This window comes from Spea bombifrons, chromosome 12 (genome assembly GCF_027358695.1).
Source record: "Spea bombifrons isolate aSpeBom1 chromosome 12, aSpeBom1.2.pri, whole genome shotgun sequence".
NCBI lineage: Eukaryota > Metazoa > Chordata > Amphibia > Anura > Pelobatidae > Spea > Spea bombifrons.
The window spans coordinates 14150463-14171105 of NC_071098.1; the positions used below are offsets into that span (position 1 = coordinate 14150463).

At 40.0% G+C, this 20643-nt stretch overlaps 1 protein-coding gene across 5 annotated transcripts in view; it reads right to left on the reverse strand.

Annotated features, from left to right (window-relative positions):
- Positions 1–10584: 10584 nt before the first annotated feature.
- The window catches only part of CADM1 (cell adhesion molecule 1), a 116350-nt gene continuing 106291 nt past the window's right edge, over positions 10585–20643 (reverse strand). For all 5 annotated transcript variants that reach the window (XM_053452675.1, XM_053452673.1, XM_053452672.1 and 2 more), the window contains 2 exons: positions 12290–12418; positions 10585–11890 (listed from right to left, as the gene is read on the reverse strand). In XM_053452675.1, the coding sequence (XP_053308650.1) occupies positions 11772–11890; positions 12290–12418 (248 nt within the window). In that variant the 3' untranslated portion in view covers positions 10585–11771. The remainder of the gene's footprint in view (positions 11891–12289; positions 12419–20643) is intronic.

Consider the following 20643-nt stretch of genomic DNA (forward strand, 5'->3'; position numbering starts at 1 on the left):
TGCAGGGCTGTTTGATCTATAAGATCAATGATCTGACTGCTAAATGGCCCTGCAGCAGCTAAACGATGATAAAGAAGGCGAGGGACTGATCACAGGTTGGCACATCCCAGCACTAAGCATTGTTTGAAGGAGTCTGGTGTGAAGTAGAGGAGACGCAGACCTCTTTTCCATCCCTTGCGTGTCATCAATCTCATAGATCAACTGCCCCCACTCCATGTGGGTACCCGCAGCTTGGAGCCCAAGGTGGTAACCTGCTTCATCTCTAGAGCGGGCCCTGACTCCATATATTTTGATATGTGACTTTAGTATGACTTAATAATCCACAGAATTTTCACTTAACACCAAACACTGGTGATGTGCATGATATCTGAAAACTACCAAGCACACTAACACCACTGACCTACGAGAGGTCTAAAGTAAATTCACAGCGTGTAATACAGGTTTTATTTTCTTACGCATACTGTATGTACGCCCCAAACAAAGATGCTAGATGTATATAGAAAACTTAAAAATACTTACTAAAGTAAAGTTATCTGCTGCTCCAGGTACCATGTAGGAGACATGCACATGTACTCAAGCCCACAATTTGGTTTTATTCTATCACAGAAGACATGATGATGTCATACGGCAGAGCGGATTGTGATTGCATGTATGTGAGTCTTGGCGACTGTCATATTTATTTTAAACACCTTAAGACTTGAATATTTACATGTCTATTTATTGTAATAATTGACAATCTATTTAAATTACAAATAATCCCTCAGATTCAGAGTAGATTTTATACAGTAGGCTATACAATCCATTGGTTACTTAATCCAAGTATGGATTAAGTAAGTATTACATTTTCTGCAAATGAGTAATACGAAATTTAAAAAAAACACTATATATTTTGAATATAATCTTGTGTATATATAGCTCAGTACAGTAATTGTGATGTAATTTAAGTGTATTTTTTTACAATAGTAATAAATTAGACAACAGGAGTAGGTGGCACACAGCCTAATTTTGATATAAATAAACATTTAAACATAATGAATCCATTGGATCCATTAAAAGGCGCTATGTGCCTTTAATACACACAGAACTGTGATGTGACATCATATCATGGGGCTCCGCAGTGAGGACTGCGGCCACGGAGAGTCAAGCCGGGGTAAATACGCTACCGATCACTTGGTGGTATCCGTACTCGACCCAAGATGTATAATTGACTTCATACATCTAAATCTGGTGGTTCCTTGGTTTGCGCATTTCCATATGTGCTATATATATTATATATATATATATATATATATATATATATATATATATATTTCTGCCATCATAAGCCTGAATCAAATGCAATAAAATGATTTTCCAAGTTTTCATTTGCAGAACCACAGCATTTTAAACATGGTACAAGCAAAATTTGCCTTGTTTAGTCCAATGATTGAAGCAATCAGACAACTCAAGAATAAAAACAATATCTTTATTTTCAATTTGCGAGTAATAGTTCTAATTGGCATTCTTAATGTTGGATATTATAATCTGTCATGTAATCCAGTCCCTAATTCTGCTAACCAAATACAAAAACACAAAATGCGTCGTATAAACAAAACAATAGAGAGCCGGGAAATCAATTTTCATTAAAGTTTGATATCTAATTGGCATTATACTCCAACAAGGTGGTGATAAACCAGATGTGTTTTTCTGGTTCATTGAGATACATTTTACTGCAAGAACCATCTGAATATCAAATGAATGATCCTGCATGTTATTCACTAAGGTAATGGGCTTCAAAATATTATACTTTAATTGCAAAGGAAATATCAAATTAAAACAACTCGAAAATGTTTTCTAGACATTGTCACAAATTGGAATGTAATTGGGCTATCAAACAAGCTGGATTCTATTACAGTTTCTGTGATAAATGTATCAGAGACTTTACACAGTCACCTCCCTATAGAACATTTTGTTGAATTATTTGGGATAGTCAGTGACGTTGCAGCATTTGAAAAATATTGTCAGTTCTATTTTTTTTAGAATGTTATAAAAATGTATTTAATGTGACACTCGTTTCTGCATATATATATAGAAACAAACAACATCTTAGAAGCAGGACTGTCAACTAAGATAAGAGATAAATATATTGGGGGGGGAAAAAGGGGTACACGATATATATATATATATATATATATGGCACTGAAGTGCTCCAGTTATAGAGGCACCCAACGTGGTCACGTATTTGATCTTATGTGCCCATGTGGTACTAGGGTGCAAGCTGCGGTGAAGACAGGCGTCCACGTATAGTAAGAGGAGGGGGACAGCTGTTCCAGTGGTGGTTGGAGAGTGCATGTGCCTATGTATGTGTTACTGTATGGTAATAGATTGTGTTATTGCATTGTATTAAATTGAGTGTACATGTGTTATTGTGTAGTGTTAGTATGTGTGACTATATGCTGTTAACGTGTGTTAAAATGTGGTGTCAGTATACTGTATATTGTGTGACTGTATGCAGCATATTTGCATGGTTACCGTGTATCTTAAATATGTTAGTGTATGGTGTCAACATGAGTTAAGTTTATGAGTCTGCATAGGGTTGTAAAATATGAGTGTGCTTCCAGCTTTGTGGGAACAGTTTGGGGAAGGCCCTTTTCTATTCCAGCATGACTGTTCTGCGGTGCACAAAGCAAGGTCCATAAAGACATGGTTGGATGAGTTTGTGTGCAAGAACTTGACCGGCTGCACAGAGCCCTGACCACAACCCCATACGACACCTTTGGGATAAACTGAATGGAAATTGAAAGCCAGGCCTCCTTATCCAACATCATTGCCTCACAAATGCTCTCCGGGATGAATGGGCAATAATTCCCACAGAAACACCCAAAATCTTGTGGAAAGCCTTTTCCAGAAAAGGAGGGGGGCGTAACTACATGTAAATATCTTTGTATTTGGTATTTGGAATGCAATGTCATAACAGATCCTGTTGTCAGGTGTCCCAATACTTTTGTCCATATAATGTATATGTAAGTGTATGGTGTAAGAGCATAATTCTTGGGGGGGGGGGTCACCCTAGACTCACCTCTGGAACAATAAGACATAATTTGAGCAATTTTGGTCCAATATGATTTAGATTTTTTTTTGTCATCTCTAGTCTTTGAGCTTAAAGAAAAAGTGGCGTAAATCTGGGTATTTTAGGGAGCCCAGGTACATTAGAGACTACGTGAGAATGATTATCATATGAACGATTAGCGTAATGTACTATATATTAAAACCTTACACTCTTCTTTCAGTATCTTTTCCTTTGTAGCCAACTCCTTTGTTTCAGCTTTGATAAAAAACAAACAGTTGCTGCTGCTCTCAGGGTTCTTCCACCATCAACGTTAATAAGTGCACCTTTTTCTGAAATAAGGGAAAAGGGCAGAACCCCCTCCTCCCCAATGTTTGGGGTTCATACAAATTAGACTTTGATTAGAATCAAATTTCTTTTAAATTTACTACGGTCAAGTGCATCAAGCAGATACATGCCAGAAAACGAAGCACCAGGTGCCGTAACAACGAGCAAATGGGAATGTTGGAACTCTCTGAAGCTAGGAAAATAATTATGCTCAAAAACATGTGGATCAGTACATGCTAATAAGCAGTTTTAATACTATACACATTTTCTTGTTTATGCGTATTTCTATTTAAAGGATATTTGTAACATACGAAGAATTTGGTTATTTAAATAAAATGGTTTGAAAGCTGGATGCAGACGGGAAAACATGTATCTGTGGAGAGGGAGCAGGGCAGCCTAGATTAAAGACACTTCACGTTATTTATGGAAATTGGACACTAATGTCTACGGTACAATGCGCTTCGATGTGATCCTCTTACTTCCACCAGGCTCTTTACCATGCTGCAGTTTTTCAGCAATTTCCCCATCACAGGGTCCTTGAAAGAAACTCCTTTGCTTGACTATTATCAGAAAGCTTTGGCCTGGGGGTGAATGTGTTCTTTGTGAGATTGCTCGCCCTTCAAGGGGCCATTATCGCACCAAGATAAGCAGTAACAGATAAGGCATAGAAATCAACATATAATCTTTGTGCAAATGATCTGGAAATTGGGATCATCCTTATAATAGAATATCTTGGGCGTCTTTCAATGTTACTTCTTACAACAAGACTACAAAGGCTAGGTATGGAATTAATTCTCCCGTGGATGCGAACAGAGTTGTTGGTGATATTGCAAAATGCTTTCCTTTAGCACATTCACCATATACCGGGAGAGATGTATTTAAAGAAACACTGGTGCAAAATGGCGCATCTCACACTCTTTTCTCTTGTATAATAAATGTTTTCTTGTTTTATATTGTGCACACTGCCCAGTTTTGCCATGTTTCCTAGACCATATTCTTCATCAGTACTAAAGATGGCTAAGAATCCTCCATCTTTCTGAAAACTAACTCTGTAAAAGGAAAGTCCCCCCTGATTAACAGGGTCAGATTAACCGTGAAGGACACTGAGCAATTGCTCCAGGGCCCCGCATTTTGACTGATCTGTACTTCTCACCTGTTCCATGAAGCAGCCAACCAATCGAGTCGCGCTGCAATTACCCTCCCTTACTGCCACTGTGGCCTGGAAATGACATCACTTCTCGTGCACAGTGACAGTGAGAGAAGATGATTGCATCACGTTATGAAACCCGATCAGAATGTTGCTCAATGAGGGAGCTAGAGACCATAAGTAACATTCAGGAGGGAGTAGGAAGATGCTGTGTGTGTATACACTGATCAGCCATAACATTATGACCACCGGCAGCTGAAATGAACACTGATAATCTTGTTATTGTGCACCTGTCAGTGGGTGGGGTATATTAGGCAGCAAATGAACATTTTATCCTCAAAGTTGACATGTTAGAAGCAGGAAAAATGGACAAACCTAAGGATCTGAGCGACTTTGACAAGGGCCAGATTGTGATGGCTAGATGATTGGGTCAGAGCATCTCCAAAACTGCAGCTCTTGTAGGGGGTCTCAGTCTCCAGTGGCCAGTACCTATCAAAAGTGGGTCAAGGAAGGAAAAGCGGGGCAAAGGCTGGCCCGTGGGGTCAAATCCAACAGATGAGCTACTGTAGCTCAAATTGCTGAAAAAGTTAATGCTGGATCTGGACACAGTGCATCGCAGTTTGTTGCGTATGGCAGACCAGTCAGGATACCCACCCCTGTTGACCGTCAAAAGCCCCTACAATGGGCATGTGAGCATAAGAACTGGACCAAAGAGCATCACGTGGATGGCTGGGTCGCTGACCTGGAGAACACATTGCACCAGGATGCACTATTGGAAGAAAGCAAGCTGGTGGAGGCAATGTGATGCTTTCGGCAATGTTCTGCTGGGAAACCTGCTGGGGGTCCTGCTGTTTATGTGGATGTTACTTTGACACGTACCACCTACCTAAAGCATTGTTGCAGGCCACACACCACTTCATGGAAACGGTATTCTCCAATGGCATTGGCCCCTTTCAGCAGGATAATGCGCCCAACCACAAAGCAAAAATGGCTCAGGAATGGTTTGAAGAACACAACGAGTTCAAGGTGTTGACTTGCTATGCAAATTCACCAGATATCAATCCAGTCAAGCATCTGTGGGATGTGCTGGACAAACTGATCCATGGAGGCCCCACCTCGCAACTTTCGGAGTTAAAGAATCTGCTGCAATGTCTTGATGCCGGATACCACAGCACATGTTCAGAGGTCTAGTGGAGTCCATGTCTTCACAGGTCAGGGTTCTTTTGGTGGCAAAAGGGGGACCTACTAAATATTAGGCAGGCGTGTATGTATATATTTATATGCGTCTGTGTGTATATATTTATATGCGCATGTGTATATCAAAGCCTTACTCATATATATCAAAAAGTCACAAAGTCACAATGTTTTGCTGTATTCAGGTTTTCATTTAGTATTAGTATCGTGTTCAAAGAGCAACACGCCAGCATAATAGACACTAATGTAGTAGATTATAAACTTGCCAGCCAGGCCTTCTTTACTTTAGTCTAAGTCTGTAACCACCAAATGAATTGAAATATCTGTATAAATCCCAAATAGATTATATCACATTAACATGAAAACTGAGCTAAACATTAAAAAGTAACTTTTCCTGGAATAGAGAGGCAAGTCTGAAATCAATGATAGTCTTTATGTCCTAGAAAGTGCGTGGGCTGCTGGTGGTTTCCAAATAGAGACGGAAGCGAAAAAAAAAAACACAACCTGGGTCACAACATGGCCACACACCTGACCTGTGTCTTAGGTGTATGTGCAAGTGTCAGTGTCTGGGTGTATGTTCGTATTAGCGTGTGCTTATGTGTATGTGTGTCTCACTTGTCTCTTCTCTCAGGTTTCTCTATTCTGCCTTCCCTCTTCCCTTACATCCTCTCCATTCCATGCTTCCCTTCTTTCCTTTCCTCCAAGCCACTTTTCTTTCTTGCATGTCTTCTATTCCATCTCATTCTTGCTTTCATCTTCCTCTTGCCCTTCTCCTCTTCCTCAACTCTTCTTTTGCTTTCATTTCCCTTTTCTTTTCTTGTCTTTCTCTTGCATTTGTTTTTCTTCTGTCTTTGTTCTAAATTATAAAACCATGCCCGGTCACAACCTCGGAACAACCCTTCAAAGGCTGGCAGGAAAAGGCTTGGTAAAGACAGCAATCACAATCAAGCTCTGTCCCCTTCTCATCCTAAAAAGTGTGGAAAGTGGACACTTCTAACCAATTCCTATTGCATAAGTATCTAGTGTGTGTTACAATTGGTCACTGTTCTCTACTTTTTAATATAATATATATATTCATATAAATAACCTTTCTTAAACTCCATGGAAACCCCTTTATACACATTTTAGTTGGGATACAGATTTTTATTAATGAAAAGGCTATTTAGGGCACTGCAGCTTTAGATCAATCAATGAACAGCAAAAATATGGTGTCTTCCTTTCTGTCATAAGGAGACATCAGAATGTAATGTAATTCCTATAAAGTAATAATCAAACTTTTAAACAGCTACAAGCTTTTTTGTTGTATACAAACTTTATACACTTAAGGCTATTATAATATTAGCTCATATTATAGAATATATTTTTTGTTCTCCTGTAAAGTAAAACCGAAAACCCCATTATAAATAAGGGGGCATATCAATGTTTCCTTTTTTGTGTGAATTCAAATAAAAACCACCCAAGAAATATTTATACATGCCCCCATCCCGTTTTTTTGAATTATGTTTGATAGAGAGGCAAGAAATATTTTTTTACATTTTATTATCATTTTCTTACAAAGTAATACTCAACAATACATTTCAAACAGTGTACCGTATATTAAAAAAAATACAGAAATAATACAACTAAAAAAGCAAAAAATTAAAACAATAAAATAATAAAAAAAAAGAGGAAGAATGAATATTTATCTATCCATAATGTGGTTGGTTTTGTTTCAGTTTCCAATGTGGGGGCTAAAATTTAGCAGCCTACCTGAGACAGAACAGACACAGGTGGGAACACAGGGACCTGAGACAAGCAGAAGCAAGAACGGGCGTTCACAACTAACAAAATCTCCAGGAGCCGCCAAAAGGTGAAGAATAAACACAAGAGTGTACACAAGAAAAATTATCTACTGCCAAATAGACTTACAATCCACCCTAGAACTGGTTTGTATGAGCAATGGTCAGTCTTTCACCTTCCCCTCGCTCCCATCTAAAATATCACAACCTAGTAGAAAGATCTTGAAGCAACTGATGAAGAGCAGAGAAGACTCAAAAATGATCGCAAAGATAAAATGATTTTGTTTAACGTTAATATTTCAGCAAGATTCAGTCAAATAAATTCAACCAATCAAAACCCCTTCTGCAATATCCTAATTGGGAGCGGAGAAAGGAAAGGGATCAAGCTCTCAAGCGTTGGCACAACACATACATCAGAGGAGGAGTCCAAATATATTGAAACAGTACACTCCACACAGAACAACAAGAATAGTAAATTATATGCATATCACTTGTAAGGAACTAAAACAGAATACAATGGGGGGAAAAAATAGTGGCAAAAATACTCTAAACAAAAAAGGAATCCAATATTGCCCCAAACGCCTTTCATTTATTAAATTTGATGGTGACAATGGTTTAATGTATGTGAAAATGTCAGAAAATTCCATCAATATTTCCCCCAAAACATTTATAAACATAGGAAAATTAAGGTGAGTTGTTTGTGAGCACACACTGCTTTATCGAAGATATATCCTTTATGTGTTTATACTACACTCCAATATAAAATAATTCATAAGGATTGGAGAGCTCTGGGATTTTTAAAGTTTTGTGCATCTATTGTGCAGACTTCTAAACATACTTTTAAATTTATAGAGAGAAAAGTCTTCTAAGTTAAAAGGAGCAGCAAAATCCACTGAATGGGACTTATAAACTGCATTAACGGTGATTATGTGTAAAAAAAAGAAAAAAACCTCACCATATGAATTCCCAAAATAGCTGGGTTTAACCGAAAATGTGCGGGTCTCGTGAAGCTAATAGATAAAGGTAGTGATTGTTGTGTGGTCAATTTTCTATATAAATATATATGCTCTGTAATTTATTTATTAGCGTGAAATGTTTTTATTAGTGTGAGTTCCACACATGGAATTTCAATTTACATTTCCACAGTGGCCTTAAGTATTCTGTTGCGAAAGCCATTTTGCAAGTACCCTGGATGAAGTGGATAAATTACCTACACTGATTACCCTTTCTAGTAGTCCCTCCATGCATTATCTAAAATGAGAGACTGGTGGATGAATAAGTCCGAATGATAACTGAATTGAGTGGACAAACTTAAATATACACACACACACAAAGCAGGCAACAGAGGACACTGCCTGCATAATGCTACCTAGGACTGGGGGCACCAAGCCGTAACTCCTACTGTCTTCAATTACATGCGCAGAACAGAAAATCAATCAATCAGCTTGGCGGCCATCGGTAAATTGCCCATACATTTAAAATCTGTTAGACGGTACAGGTGCAGTTCTACTTAGCGAAATATACATTGGGAGTGACAAAGCAACACACTTACCCTGCTAACACCTTCTATAGCAGCAATGACATCTCATTGTTTTACAGTTTAACAAATTTAGACTGAACCCTCTAAGACAACACAATATATTACAGAATATATATAATACGGACTTGTGTTTATTTAGTCAGGGCCCTCAGGAATGAATGCATTAAGTGGAACTGCACCTCAAATGCCATAATGATGAAACGTGGCAAAGGGGAACAGATTATCCACTGGTGTTGGGCTAACACCTTTTCTTTTTGGGGCAGATACACAGTCAACACACAGTGCTGACACGCAGAGGCAGAGAGAATGGACGAGAGGCAAGAGGTGATATAATGGTGTGGTAAAGCTGGGAAACCAAAGAGGGGTTAAGAGGGAAAAATGGCAGCAGAAAATAGCAAGCGTTAGAGAAATCCAAGAATGCGCTTAACCAAGTAGAAGGTACATTTCTCATTTCTTCTTTCAGCTTGCTGACTTGAGAATAAGAAGGCACGTCCACTTGTATTCCCACCAACTAACTGTCCAAGGTGATGGTGGTGTTGGCCAGATGTTGAAGCTTCCTCAAGTCTACCATGCAGCCAGTCCCCAAATACCTTTACCCATTGCAACATAACTGACATATTATTCACTTTCCAGAGAAGAACAAAGCGAAAATCCTCTGTTACACAGGCCTGTCATCCAGACGGGTACCCACAAAGCAAAACAGTTACCGGATCATATAATGGATATAGCTAACCTGCGATAAGAATCTGTCGCACAAAGGCATTTCCAACAAGTCATACAGCCTGAACGGGGACAGCAACTTAGACATGTACAGCAAATAGTTATACAAGAGAAGGTAAAAGAGAAGGAACAAGATGAAAAAAATGGCAGCAAGTTCTAATAGGAAGCCAAGCAGCAATAAATACAATGAGCGATCATGAACGTAGAGCCTAATAGCAAACCAAGGTTAACAGGGATCAGGCGCCACAGAAACACATTCTTAATACAATATTAAAACTATTGAAATCCTCAATCTTTTTTTTAAGGCAATGCCAGTCTCTTAACATAAGGAATACCATTTACACCACCAGAGACAGTCTAATAGAAAGGTATCTGATACTGACATCGCTTGGGTTATCTTCCATGATGTATTACATGCTTTGGATTCTGATCAGAAACCAGTGGTTCTTGGCCTTAGAAATTCAACACAATATGCTGTTCACATATATTTCCATTTATGTATCTATGGCTCTTTACCCCAAAGTTGCAAGTTTTTGCACGTAAGCATGTTCATTTGATACGTTGGGCAATATGGTGAATAGTTAGGTTTTTTTCTGGTAGAATCTTGTTAAAATACTTTTCATTTTCCGGGGTACGTATAAAGAACAGCAATGTAGTATTTGTATAGAGGCAACCGCTGAAACATCTCCTGTCACAAAGGTGGGAGAGAATTCTATGAATCAACGCCCCATCGTGTAACAAGGTCCAGTGCCGAGTGTTGTTCTGCCGCCATTACTAATGTCTCAGGCACCCGGTAGTATCTGGAATGCACCTTGTTTTTAGGGCGTAGTACAGGGAATAAGTGGCAGCACATTTTACATCACTATATCCTGACCATTGCTTGTTATTATGAAAAAGTAAAATTGGGAATTACCCCAATTTTCTTAATTTCCAAAAAAGGAAACTTACACCGTGTGACAGTAGCGGACTTCTGGATTTTGACATTTTTAAGGCCCAGAACGGCTGGCTTCTTGTTAAGGGGCCAAGGCACTTTTATGCAATAAACTGATATATAAATATAAATTTGTAGATCTTTTACTGTACTCTATATATTTTTAATACACTTGGAATTTTATTTTATGTCTGAGATTTGTTGCTCTCGAACAATTTGTAGACAGGAACATTGTATGATGTTCAAATTCTCCATTTATACATTTGTTTTTGGATTATGCTCGATAGATATTTCACATTAACTTATCACAACCTGTTATTATGTTATTTCACTTTTTTAAAATACGTTTTGTTGTTGGGTATATTTAGATGGTATATATATGATACGTTTACAAAAACAGAAGAATAACCCCCAGTAGGAATGGTCTTAATCATCCACAGGAAGTCACCTAAAACCGACTTGGTTGTTTACAGCAGGAAGTGATAGGACCTTAACACAGAGTATTAACAAAGGAATGAACAAAGAGAAATTCAGTCACATCAATAAGATGGACGAAGAAGGATATCGCCAGAGGGAATGTGACACGATGGTAGACACAAAAAAAAAAAAAAGCGGCCCCAGCAGGAAATGACACGAAAACCAGCCAGGAAAACAAGAACTTCTCGGGAAAGTGAAATTAAAAATAAAAACAAGCAAGGCACCAAATTGTCTGCAGATGATAAATATATACATCATCAGTGGAGGTGGAGAAGCCTGTAGTACATTTCAATACATACAAAATGTTCTACACACACTGTCCCCCTGCACTGAGGAGCCTGGAATCCATATTTCACTTGCAACCCCCCTACCCCCCATTAACAAAAAAATAAAAGACAAAACGTTTCAAGCTCCTGTTATTCCCATGAAAGGAAAGTGGCAAACAATAAAAGCAGAGAGTGTTCTGGGGCGACCACTTTATAACCAGATGGGTTCCCTGCTCCTCCATCCGCTCCTAAACCAAATGATAAAAAATACGCGAGACGCTGGAAGGTCCTTCTCCCCTCGGGCGGCGAGTCTGAGCAGAGCTCACACCCAATTACAAGGCCAGGCTAGATAAAATATTCCTTTTTCTCTTCACAGCTGTTCTGCCCACCCTCTGCATTGATGATCGCTGTGTCCGCATCTGCTGCATCGTCCGCTCCTTTGGCTTCGTGGGTGAAATACGTTCCTGTGGCAGAGAGAAAATGACTTTGTATCTAACAACTTATTAGAGCTTTGCACCTGTCACCAATTTAGCACCTTGTCATAAACCAGCCATACAGATGTCTATATTACACGCAGAACCATTTCTAGGAGATTAGAGGAATCTTGATTGCCAAGACTACAAAGGCTGGCATCTCCTTGAACCCAGAGAGGTCTTGTCCCCATTTGCTTTTAATTAGAAATATTTTGTGGGAGCTGCCAGTGTTGACGTTGTTTACACTGGGAAGCATTGAAATCTTCATCAAAGTGCTAATGTGGATAATAATGTTAAAGGGTTTGAACCACTTTCTGGCAATCAATGCATTACACAAAAAAAGATTGAAGAACAAGGTGAAAAAAAATGGCGAAGACACTTATTAGTTACCTTTATGTCGAGCGAAATAGCGACCAAGGATGATGAGAAGGCAAAGCATAGCAAAGACTACCACAGCCACGACTCCGCCAATGACTGCATGGTCCACCACTAATGGGGTCTCCTCTCCCGCTCGGGTATCTGTACCAGAAAAACATAGCTCAGTGATACAACAGAATGGGGTTAAGGTTCTATTAAAAACATTGAGTAATGTAACAGAGGCATTCAGGTAAGATGCGTAGATCTCACTAGAAGCAGGTGTTGGCTTCAAAGGAATTCTACAAACGTTATTATGGCAGTTGTAATTTCCTCTAGTCTCATTGATTACTGTATGAGTGTTATTACTGGTAAGCGAAAGATCAACTTACTAAATACAATTAGCAGTTAGTCTCGCATGAATGCCTCTGCCATTTTCTACTGTAACAAAATCGAGAAGAAAGATTAAATAATCAGAACAGATTAATATTTCTTGAAGCTGTAATGTACGAGTTCCCCATATGAGACAAGATTGCAAACACAAGGAAAAAAAGAAAAACACAAACTGGCCATAAATAACTAACAAAAGCAAAAAAAAAATGTTCTGTTCACTCCCACTTTAATTATCTTTAATCTCAAAGATTTATAATCCATCACAGAATGTTTTCCCCGCTTATCTTTGTTCGATTAGGTTACTGTGATTTACAATTCAAAGTTCAGAAAACAAAAGGACAGAGAGAACAGAGGGAAGAAAAATCCCCCTGCGCCGACCAAAAGGCATCTAGAGAACGAACGTAAGCTTCCTGGCCGGCTGGCAGACCGCAGAGTGCCTCTGCCCAAACACATGCCATCGTAGATCATGGAAACGCAAGAAAGCAAGGAAACTCATGCTCTACCACCTCGCCCCAGGGGTATTATTCTTCCTCAGTGTCTCGGAGGCTGGCTCCATTCTTCCTAATGCCCTCACCGACCAGCAACATACTACATAACACCCATCACACGGAAGAGGGAGGAAAAGGCCAGTGGACCGAATTTCCAGGTCTGGCTATAATCCATTCATAAAATGTGACTGTTGACAAAGCTGCACAATTGTACGTAAATTGTGAAAAGGCATTAACATGGGCAATCACTAATCCATACTAGATCATGCAAGTGCAAGCAATGGCGAGCATGCATGCCATGAGATTAAACGTGAAATATGTTAAATATCTTATTATCTTTCCACTGGGGGTGATGTCACAACCACTTGGTGTGTATATATTAGGGTTAATCATAGGTGGAGGTATTCAGTCCTGGCGATAATGTTAATGGCTGCGCAGAAGGAGAAATGATATATTAGATTTATCTAGTAGACCGTAGACTATCGGAATCAGTATTAGATTAGCAAAAGCGCAAATAACATTAAAACTACAGAAAGTTGCAAAGGAACCAACAAATAAAGCAAAATTCCACACAGTTTAACATTAATGGCTACATGCTAGTCGGCAGAACCACATACGTCTAAGGGCACCTACCCCAAAAACAGAATTTAATGGCAGATTAGAACTATTTCGTTCCATCTAATCTGCCCATTTTTCTTTACTTAAAGACTTGGACCTTAATTCGTTCCTTTTTGTATTAGACTCTACCACCTCTGATGGGAGGCTGTTCCCTATTAATAAATCCTTAAGCAGAATGGTTAATTAACACTATGCTATTCTTGTTACTAGGGCAATAAAAAGGTTCAAAAACTAAAGCAAGGGGCAAAAATCCTCCCATCTTGGTATTAAGATAACGCACCCAAAATATGTCCCCTTCACACCGGCATCAAAACTCTGCCTTTTACACAAAACGCTTTGCTGAAACGCAATCGAATAGCATTTTGTGGAGCAGGTTTTGTGTTTTATAAGAAATGTTCTAATAAAACTATTTGTATTATTATTTCGGATGACATTTCTTCTGTATAAATCATTTCTCGGCAGTTGGAGAAACGTTGTTAGCAGGAGATACCCCACTGCTTGGCACTGGATCTGTAACAGCACCGGGAATAAAACTTGAAAGCCCTGTATCGCTACGCGTTCGTTTCCGGTAACCGTGCTCCAGCATAACATGAAAAAACTCAACGTTACTATTTTATTCCGTTCTTAGTAAACATTCGGCTGCAGCGGCCGCGCTATCAAACGGCTGCTTGGGGGGCTGCTCTGCGGGGAGGCTTTGGGTTCTTGATCAGGAATCAAACAAGACCTTTCAGAGGCAGACGCTTGGAGACCACTTCTCGTAGTTAAAGGGGACCCGTTTTCACCTATAGCGAGTGCATTGGTATCCAATCAGGATAACTGTACGGGGGATATTTGGTGTAAAAAGTAAGGAACCAGAGTCATGCAGCAAAACAAGAAAATGACTGTTCCGAAATACCCCACGCTCTCCTAACCTCCCCCCACACACAAAAAGCTGCCACAAGAGTCACTTTTCACTGAAAAAGGTGGAGTAACTTAAACAGTGGTGGTGTTGGAGAGGGGAGTCAGGCAAATGGGTAGGAAAAACAAAGACAAATGCTCCGAAAAGGTTAAGATGCCTGGTGTCTTCTAACACATTATATATCTAACATTTTAATGTCAAAACAGCGTCGCTGCTATGCTACACCTCCCTCTCCTGCAATCCGTTTATGCCTCTCCGTTCCATATGCTGATTATCATCAGACGTATGTTTCTCATTAACGCAAACATGAGGTATCCTAAGGCCAGTATTTCCAGAAAAGCGTGCACACGGAACTAAAGCGTGTCTTTAATGAAATGAACCGGTTTGGCCTTCATAGTCTGCCAGACGTTCATCATTCCTGCACACAAGCGCTGGGAAAGAAAATTCCATGAAACTGGCATAAAATAACTTGTCGTTTCCAAGAGACCTCTGAATTTAAACATCTTCCAGAATTAGTTTACAGACTCCGTGCAGTACTACAGGGAACAGTTATTTGCACCATAGCTGTACGAGTAGACTAGGCCGGCCAAACGGTTCTACACATGGAATACAAAATCCCGGTATTCTCTTAATTCTGACACTTCTGCCAGCCGGCAGCATGCGAACCTAACATCGATCTATTTAATAGCGCCACCATATTCTGCAGAGCTGTACAAGGGGAAGCAATGATTGTGAAAACTATACTGTGGCTACAGCTTTACGGATGACCTTAGAGTAGATTGTGAAGGCCACGGCTTTATAGACTCTGACCTACTGGCAATTATTTATGTAACAGGGTAAATCATTTAGAAGATTTGTTTTATTTACACAATTTAATACAGATATCTGTTTAAATACACACACACTCGTATACAAATTATTATCATACACAAACATCCTGAGCTTCTAGAAAAAGGGACTTCACAAAATGAAAGAAGGGAAGTTGGGTGCCAAAGGAGCGTTTCTATAAAAGACGGACACTTCAGGAGTATTTTGGTTAATGGCAAAAACAAAAAGGTGCTTTCCACGGAATTACTCCAACATGAACACTGCATAGGTGGCAGTTCTTATCCGTCTCTAACCAACCTGGCGTAGGTGGAACAGAAAAAGACATCTTTACAGCAGAGGCTATTCAGATAACTACAGGATCAAGGCAGGAAAAATAAAAAAACATGGTGCAAAATTGAAAAATGAGTTGTTGCCAGATGTAGTTGTATTCTGGAAATGGATGAAACTTTCTGGATCTCTTACACTAGGTTTTTTCATCGTTAGACGGTCTGTCTGCACACAATACCAGAAAAATTGCATTTGTCTAAAATTAGAGTTTCATTGTAAAATATATTTTATAGCGCCGGCTAAAAAGCGCCATTAAGGCTCCGATACATTAAGGAATTGGTGATTTGCATTATTTTATTTATTACACACACACATTATAAGGGGCTGAACATGTATAGGGGAGGCTGATGATTCCCGTCTTACAGAGTCAGACCCGGCTTGTACGGGCAGCAGCTCTAATGTAAGCTGAAGGATATTGATCCAAGTCCTGCGCTAATAGTTTCAGGTAATACAGCTCGCCAGCGACAGATGATTTACACCGCCTAATCATAGTGCTCATCTAGAGCCGGCAACATGGCACCAGCGTGGAGACGGGGGCAAAAGACAACACTTTAATTAAAGCTGTTTAAATTAGAGCTGCCAAGAAAAGAGTTTGTCCAATTTGCAGGGAATAAAGAAAGAAAGTGCCAGCTCTGTTTATATAACACATCCATCTCTTGTCCTTATAATTGCCTATCTTGCTAAATATAACCTATCTGTGTATTCTCTACTGTACTCCATGAGCTGAATTCACTAAACTGCTACAAAATCAAAAGGTGTCATCTAGCTACAATAACTACGTTTGGTTAAGGGTCAGTTTTGTGGTTTCCATGGATCCTGGTGGGTCATATTGATGCTCATTGAGGGCTGCCATGATTTACTCAACTAAGAGACAATTCACGAAAGGCCGGCATTATTCATCTCACTGCAAATCACAGTAAAGTGTCGTAACCCCATTATTCTATATCGCATCACACCCTTAAGTCCCATAATTGTAACAGCCTAGGAAATAATGTATATAGCTATAGATCTATAAATTTGTTACGGACGTGTGCAGTAGGGGTTTGGATTAAGTTATTAAATAATCCATCAATGTTTAGAATTGCCCACGCTGAAAACACTTTTCATTTATTGAAGTTAGAGAGTTCATCAAACCCTATATCACCCATATGAAAAAATAATTGCCCCCCTAATAACTGATTGTGCCACCCTTGGCAGCAGCAACTGCAATCAAACGTTTGTGATAACGGACGATGAGTCTTCTTGGTGTTATTCTTGTAATTGAGGCACATTGGACAGTTAGAGCATAAACCGCCTTTTTGAGGTCAAATCAGGACTTTGACTCGGCCACTCCAGAACCATCATTTTGTTTCTTTTGAGTTATTCAGGTGGACTTGCTTGTGTGCTTTGGGTCATTGTCCTGCTGCATAACCCAACTGCGCTTGACCTTTAGGCCTTAAACTGATGGCCGGACATTCTCGTTCAGGATTTTCTTGTAGAGAGTCTTCTTCTTGTCGAAAGTCATTGGGGTCACCAAGGTGTTTTTTGGCACATGTGAACAAGCCTTTGTATTCTTTTTAAGTCAGCAGTGGTTTTCCCCTGGTAACTCTCCAATGGATGCCATTTTTTCTTTTGTCTCTTTCTTATTGAGGAATCATGTACACTGACTGGCGAGTAAGGCCTGCTGTTCTTTACATGTAAGTTTGGGTTCTTTTGTGACATCCTGGATGAGTTGTTAATCCGCTCTTGGATATATTTTAGTAGGCCGGCCACTCCTGGGAAGGTTTACCAATGTTCTTCGTGTCGTAGATAATCGCTGTGGATCATTGATGTTCTTGAATTTCTTTAGACTGCAGCATCATGTGCTGCTTTGAGACGTTTTAGCTCTACTTCACTGCAGGACAGGTTCTATTTAATTGATGATTGGATTCAGCAGGGCTGGCAACAATCAATGTCTGGGTGTGTCTAGTGAAATTACACCCAATTATCAATTAAATTTGATTGATTGGTTGATTTAATAACTAAGGGGCATTTTTTTTAAACATAGGACCATGTAGGGTTTTTCCTTCTATACATGAACTCATTTAAAAACTACATTCTGTGTTTACTCAGGTTTGCCTTTGTCTTATATTAAAATTAGTTTGATGATCTGAAACACTCAAGGGTGACAAAGAAGCAAAAATAGAAGAAACTGGGAAGGGGAAAGTACTTCTTCACAGCAGGGTAGTTGATGGAGTTGACCTCTTATTCTCTTCTGCATACCTGGGAACTCTTTGTCCATTTTGCCTTCAAATGACAGTGTTTCCTAGGACGCTGGCAGGGCCGCCCCCCGCTGGGACTGCCCACATCCCACAAACTCCCAGGTAGGTACATCTGGCAGCCAAAGTTGGACAAAGAGGATAAAGCATCGTGGGCATTGCGAGGGTGGGAGTAATTGGAATTAGGACAAGCACAAGTCACACTAGCAGCGACCCATCAGAAATGGTACAGTGAGGGAATTTAAATATGCATAGCATAGGCATAAAGCTATCCTGATAATATGAAGGACTGGTTAAGGTTTCAGTCTCTATATCAGGAAAAATATGTGCACTCGATGGGCTGAATTGTTCCCATCCACCCTCAAATTCTATGTTCATATATAACTAGAAAAAAAAGTAGATATGAAATGCATTTTTGCTTCTTCAATCTACAAGAACGCACAGGGTCCGCATGGCTGCGTTTATACAGTGCTTGCTTATACTAGAAAAAGCCAACTGCTGAGATGGATATCTTAACATTAAAAATATATATATATTTTTATTATTTAAAACTGAAAAAGGACTTTATTTTGTTTTTTTAAGATAATTCTTTTGGCCCTTTGACCTGCCTTGCACACAATTATTCATTTTATAGCACTTAGTGAAAATACATAATGGAATTTGTTCTGTCAAAGAGGACACAAATGGTAATATTGCATAGTATTAAGAAGCATTTTAACTCTCTAAATGCAGCAGGGGTGGGTTACATATGTGATATTCAGAATGAATATAGTTTAATAAGGCAGCACTGTTGTGTGCGTGCTCTCCATATCACTGATTTTAGAATTGTACATTTCCTTGCTTAATCCGAGTAATAAATGTACATTTTCCTGCAGCGTCTCTCTCTACGCTCAGTAACTCCCACTGATAATGTCACTGAAGACACACAGAATGAATCTTAAAGCCACAGAACATTATGTGGTTACCTGCTATGGCACAGTGGGGAGGAAGAAGACACACAGCAGGGGCTTTCTGTAATATGCTTGCTGAAAGGGTGTGAATTGCATGTGCAGCAATACCTCCTCCTATAGTGGATCTGTGCGTACTTTGTGTAGAACATCTGTAGAATTGTGCAACGTACGTGTACCAAGAAGTATGGAAAACAATCATTGTATAATAAATGTTTGAAAAGATTTATGTTTGACTAATTTAGCTGTAAATCATATAACTGTTGGTTAATACAAACGTTAGACTATACATTCTAAGACATGGTTAATCTACACTCTTGCTGCTGCAGGACTACAACCAACCCCCATCACCTTTAACACTGGCGACCAGGGACAATCCAATGTAGGAGGGCACTAGATTCCACATAGAACCACTGTACATCTTTGGTGTAAAAATTCCTGATCACTCATGATAGCTCTATTCAGGGCCGGCCTTTGGGGTGTTCGACCTGTGCGACCGCACAGGGCGCCACACTCCAGGGGGCGCCGCCGTGGGGTCCGCCGCCGCCGCAGCGCGGTCCGACGCCACTGCCGCCGCGGGGTCCGCTGCCGCCAGTATGGGGGCACCCGGCACCCCTCCAGAGACGGACAGTAATGTCCGCCGCTGGAGGAGCAGGCTCGCAAGGGAGCGGTATCGGAGGTCTTTAACAGACCTCCGATACCGCTCCCTTGTGATCCCCGCGGCAACAGCTGCTGTGCGCCGGGGTTTGCTGTCAGATCCCGGCGCACAGCACTGAAGCCGCGCCCACCGGTCTCCGTGCCCTCTGACCCGGAAGAAGAGAAGACAGAAGAACTAAGAAGAAGAGCGAAGAGGAGGCAAAGAAACTGAAAGAGGAAAGGTAGGAAAGCATAGAGTGACAGTGAGAGTGGATTGGTATATATGTGTGGTTTGGTATATATGTGTGGTTTGGTGTATATGTGTGGATTGGTGTATGTGTGGATTGGTGTATATGTGTGGTTTGGTGTATATGTGTGGTTTGGTGTATATGTGTGGATTGGTATGTGTGTGTGGATTGGTGTATATATGTGGATTGGTGTATATGTGTGGAGTGGATTGGTGTATATGTGTGGATTGGTGTATATGTGTGGATTGGTGTATATGTGTGGAGTGGATTGGTGTATATGTGTGGAGTGGATTGGTGTATATGTGTGTGTGGATTGGTGTATATGTGTGTGTGGATTGGTGTATATATGTGGATTGGTGTATATGTGTGGAGTGGATTGGTGTAAATGTGTGGATTGGTGTATATGTGTGGAGTGGATTGGTGTATAAGTGTGGATTGGTGTATATGTGTGGATTGGTGTATGTGTGTGGATTGGTGTATATGTGTGGAGTGGATTGGTGTATATGTGTGGATTGGTGTATGTGTGTGGATTGGTGTATGTGTGTGGATTGGTGTATGTGTGTGGATTGGTATATGTGTGTGGATTGGTATATGTGTGTGGATTGGTATATGTTTGTGGATTGGTATATGTGTGGATTGGTAAGTGTGTGAGAGTGATGGGTGTTATGCTGTATCATTTCCAATGTATTTTTCATTATATAATTATGCTCTAAAGTACATCATAACTCCCATCACTCTATACTGTTCCATACAGTGGCAGAGCTGGGAGG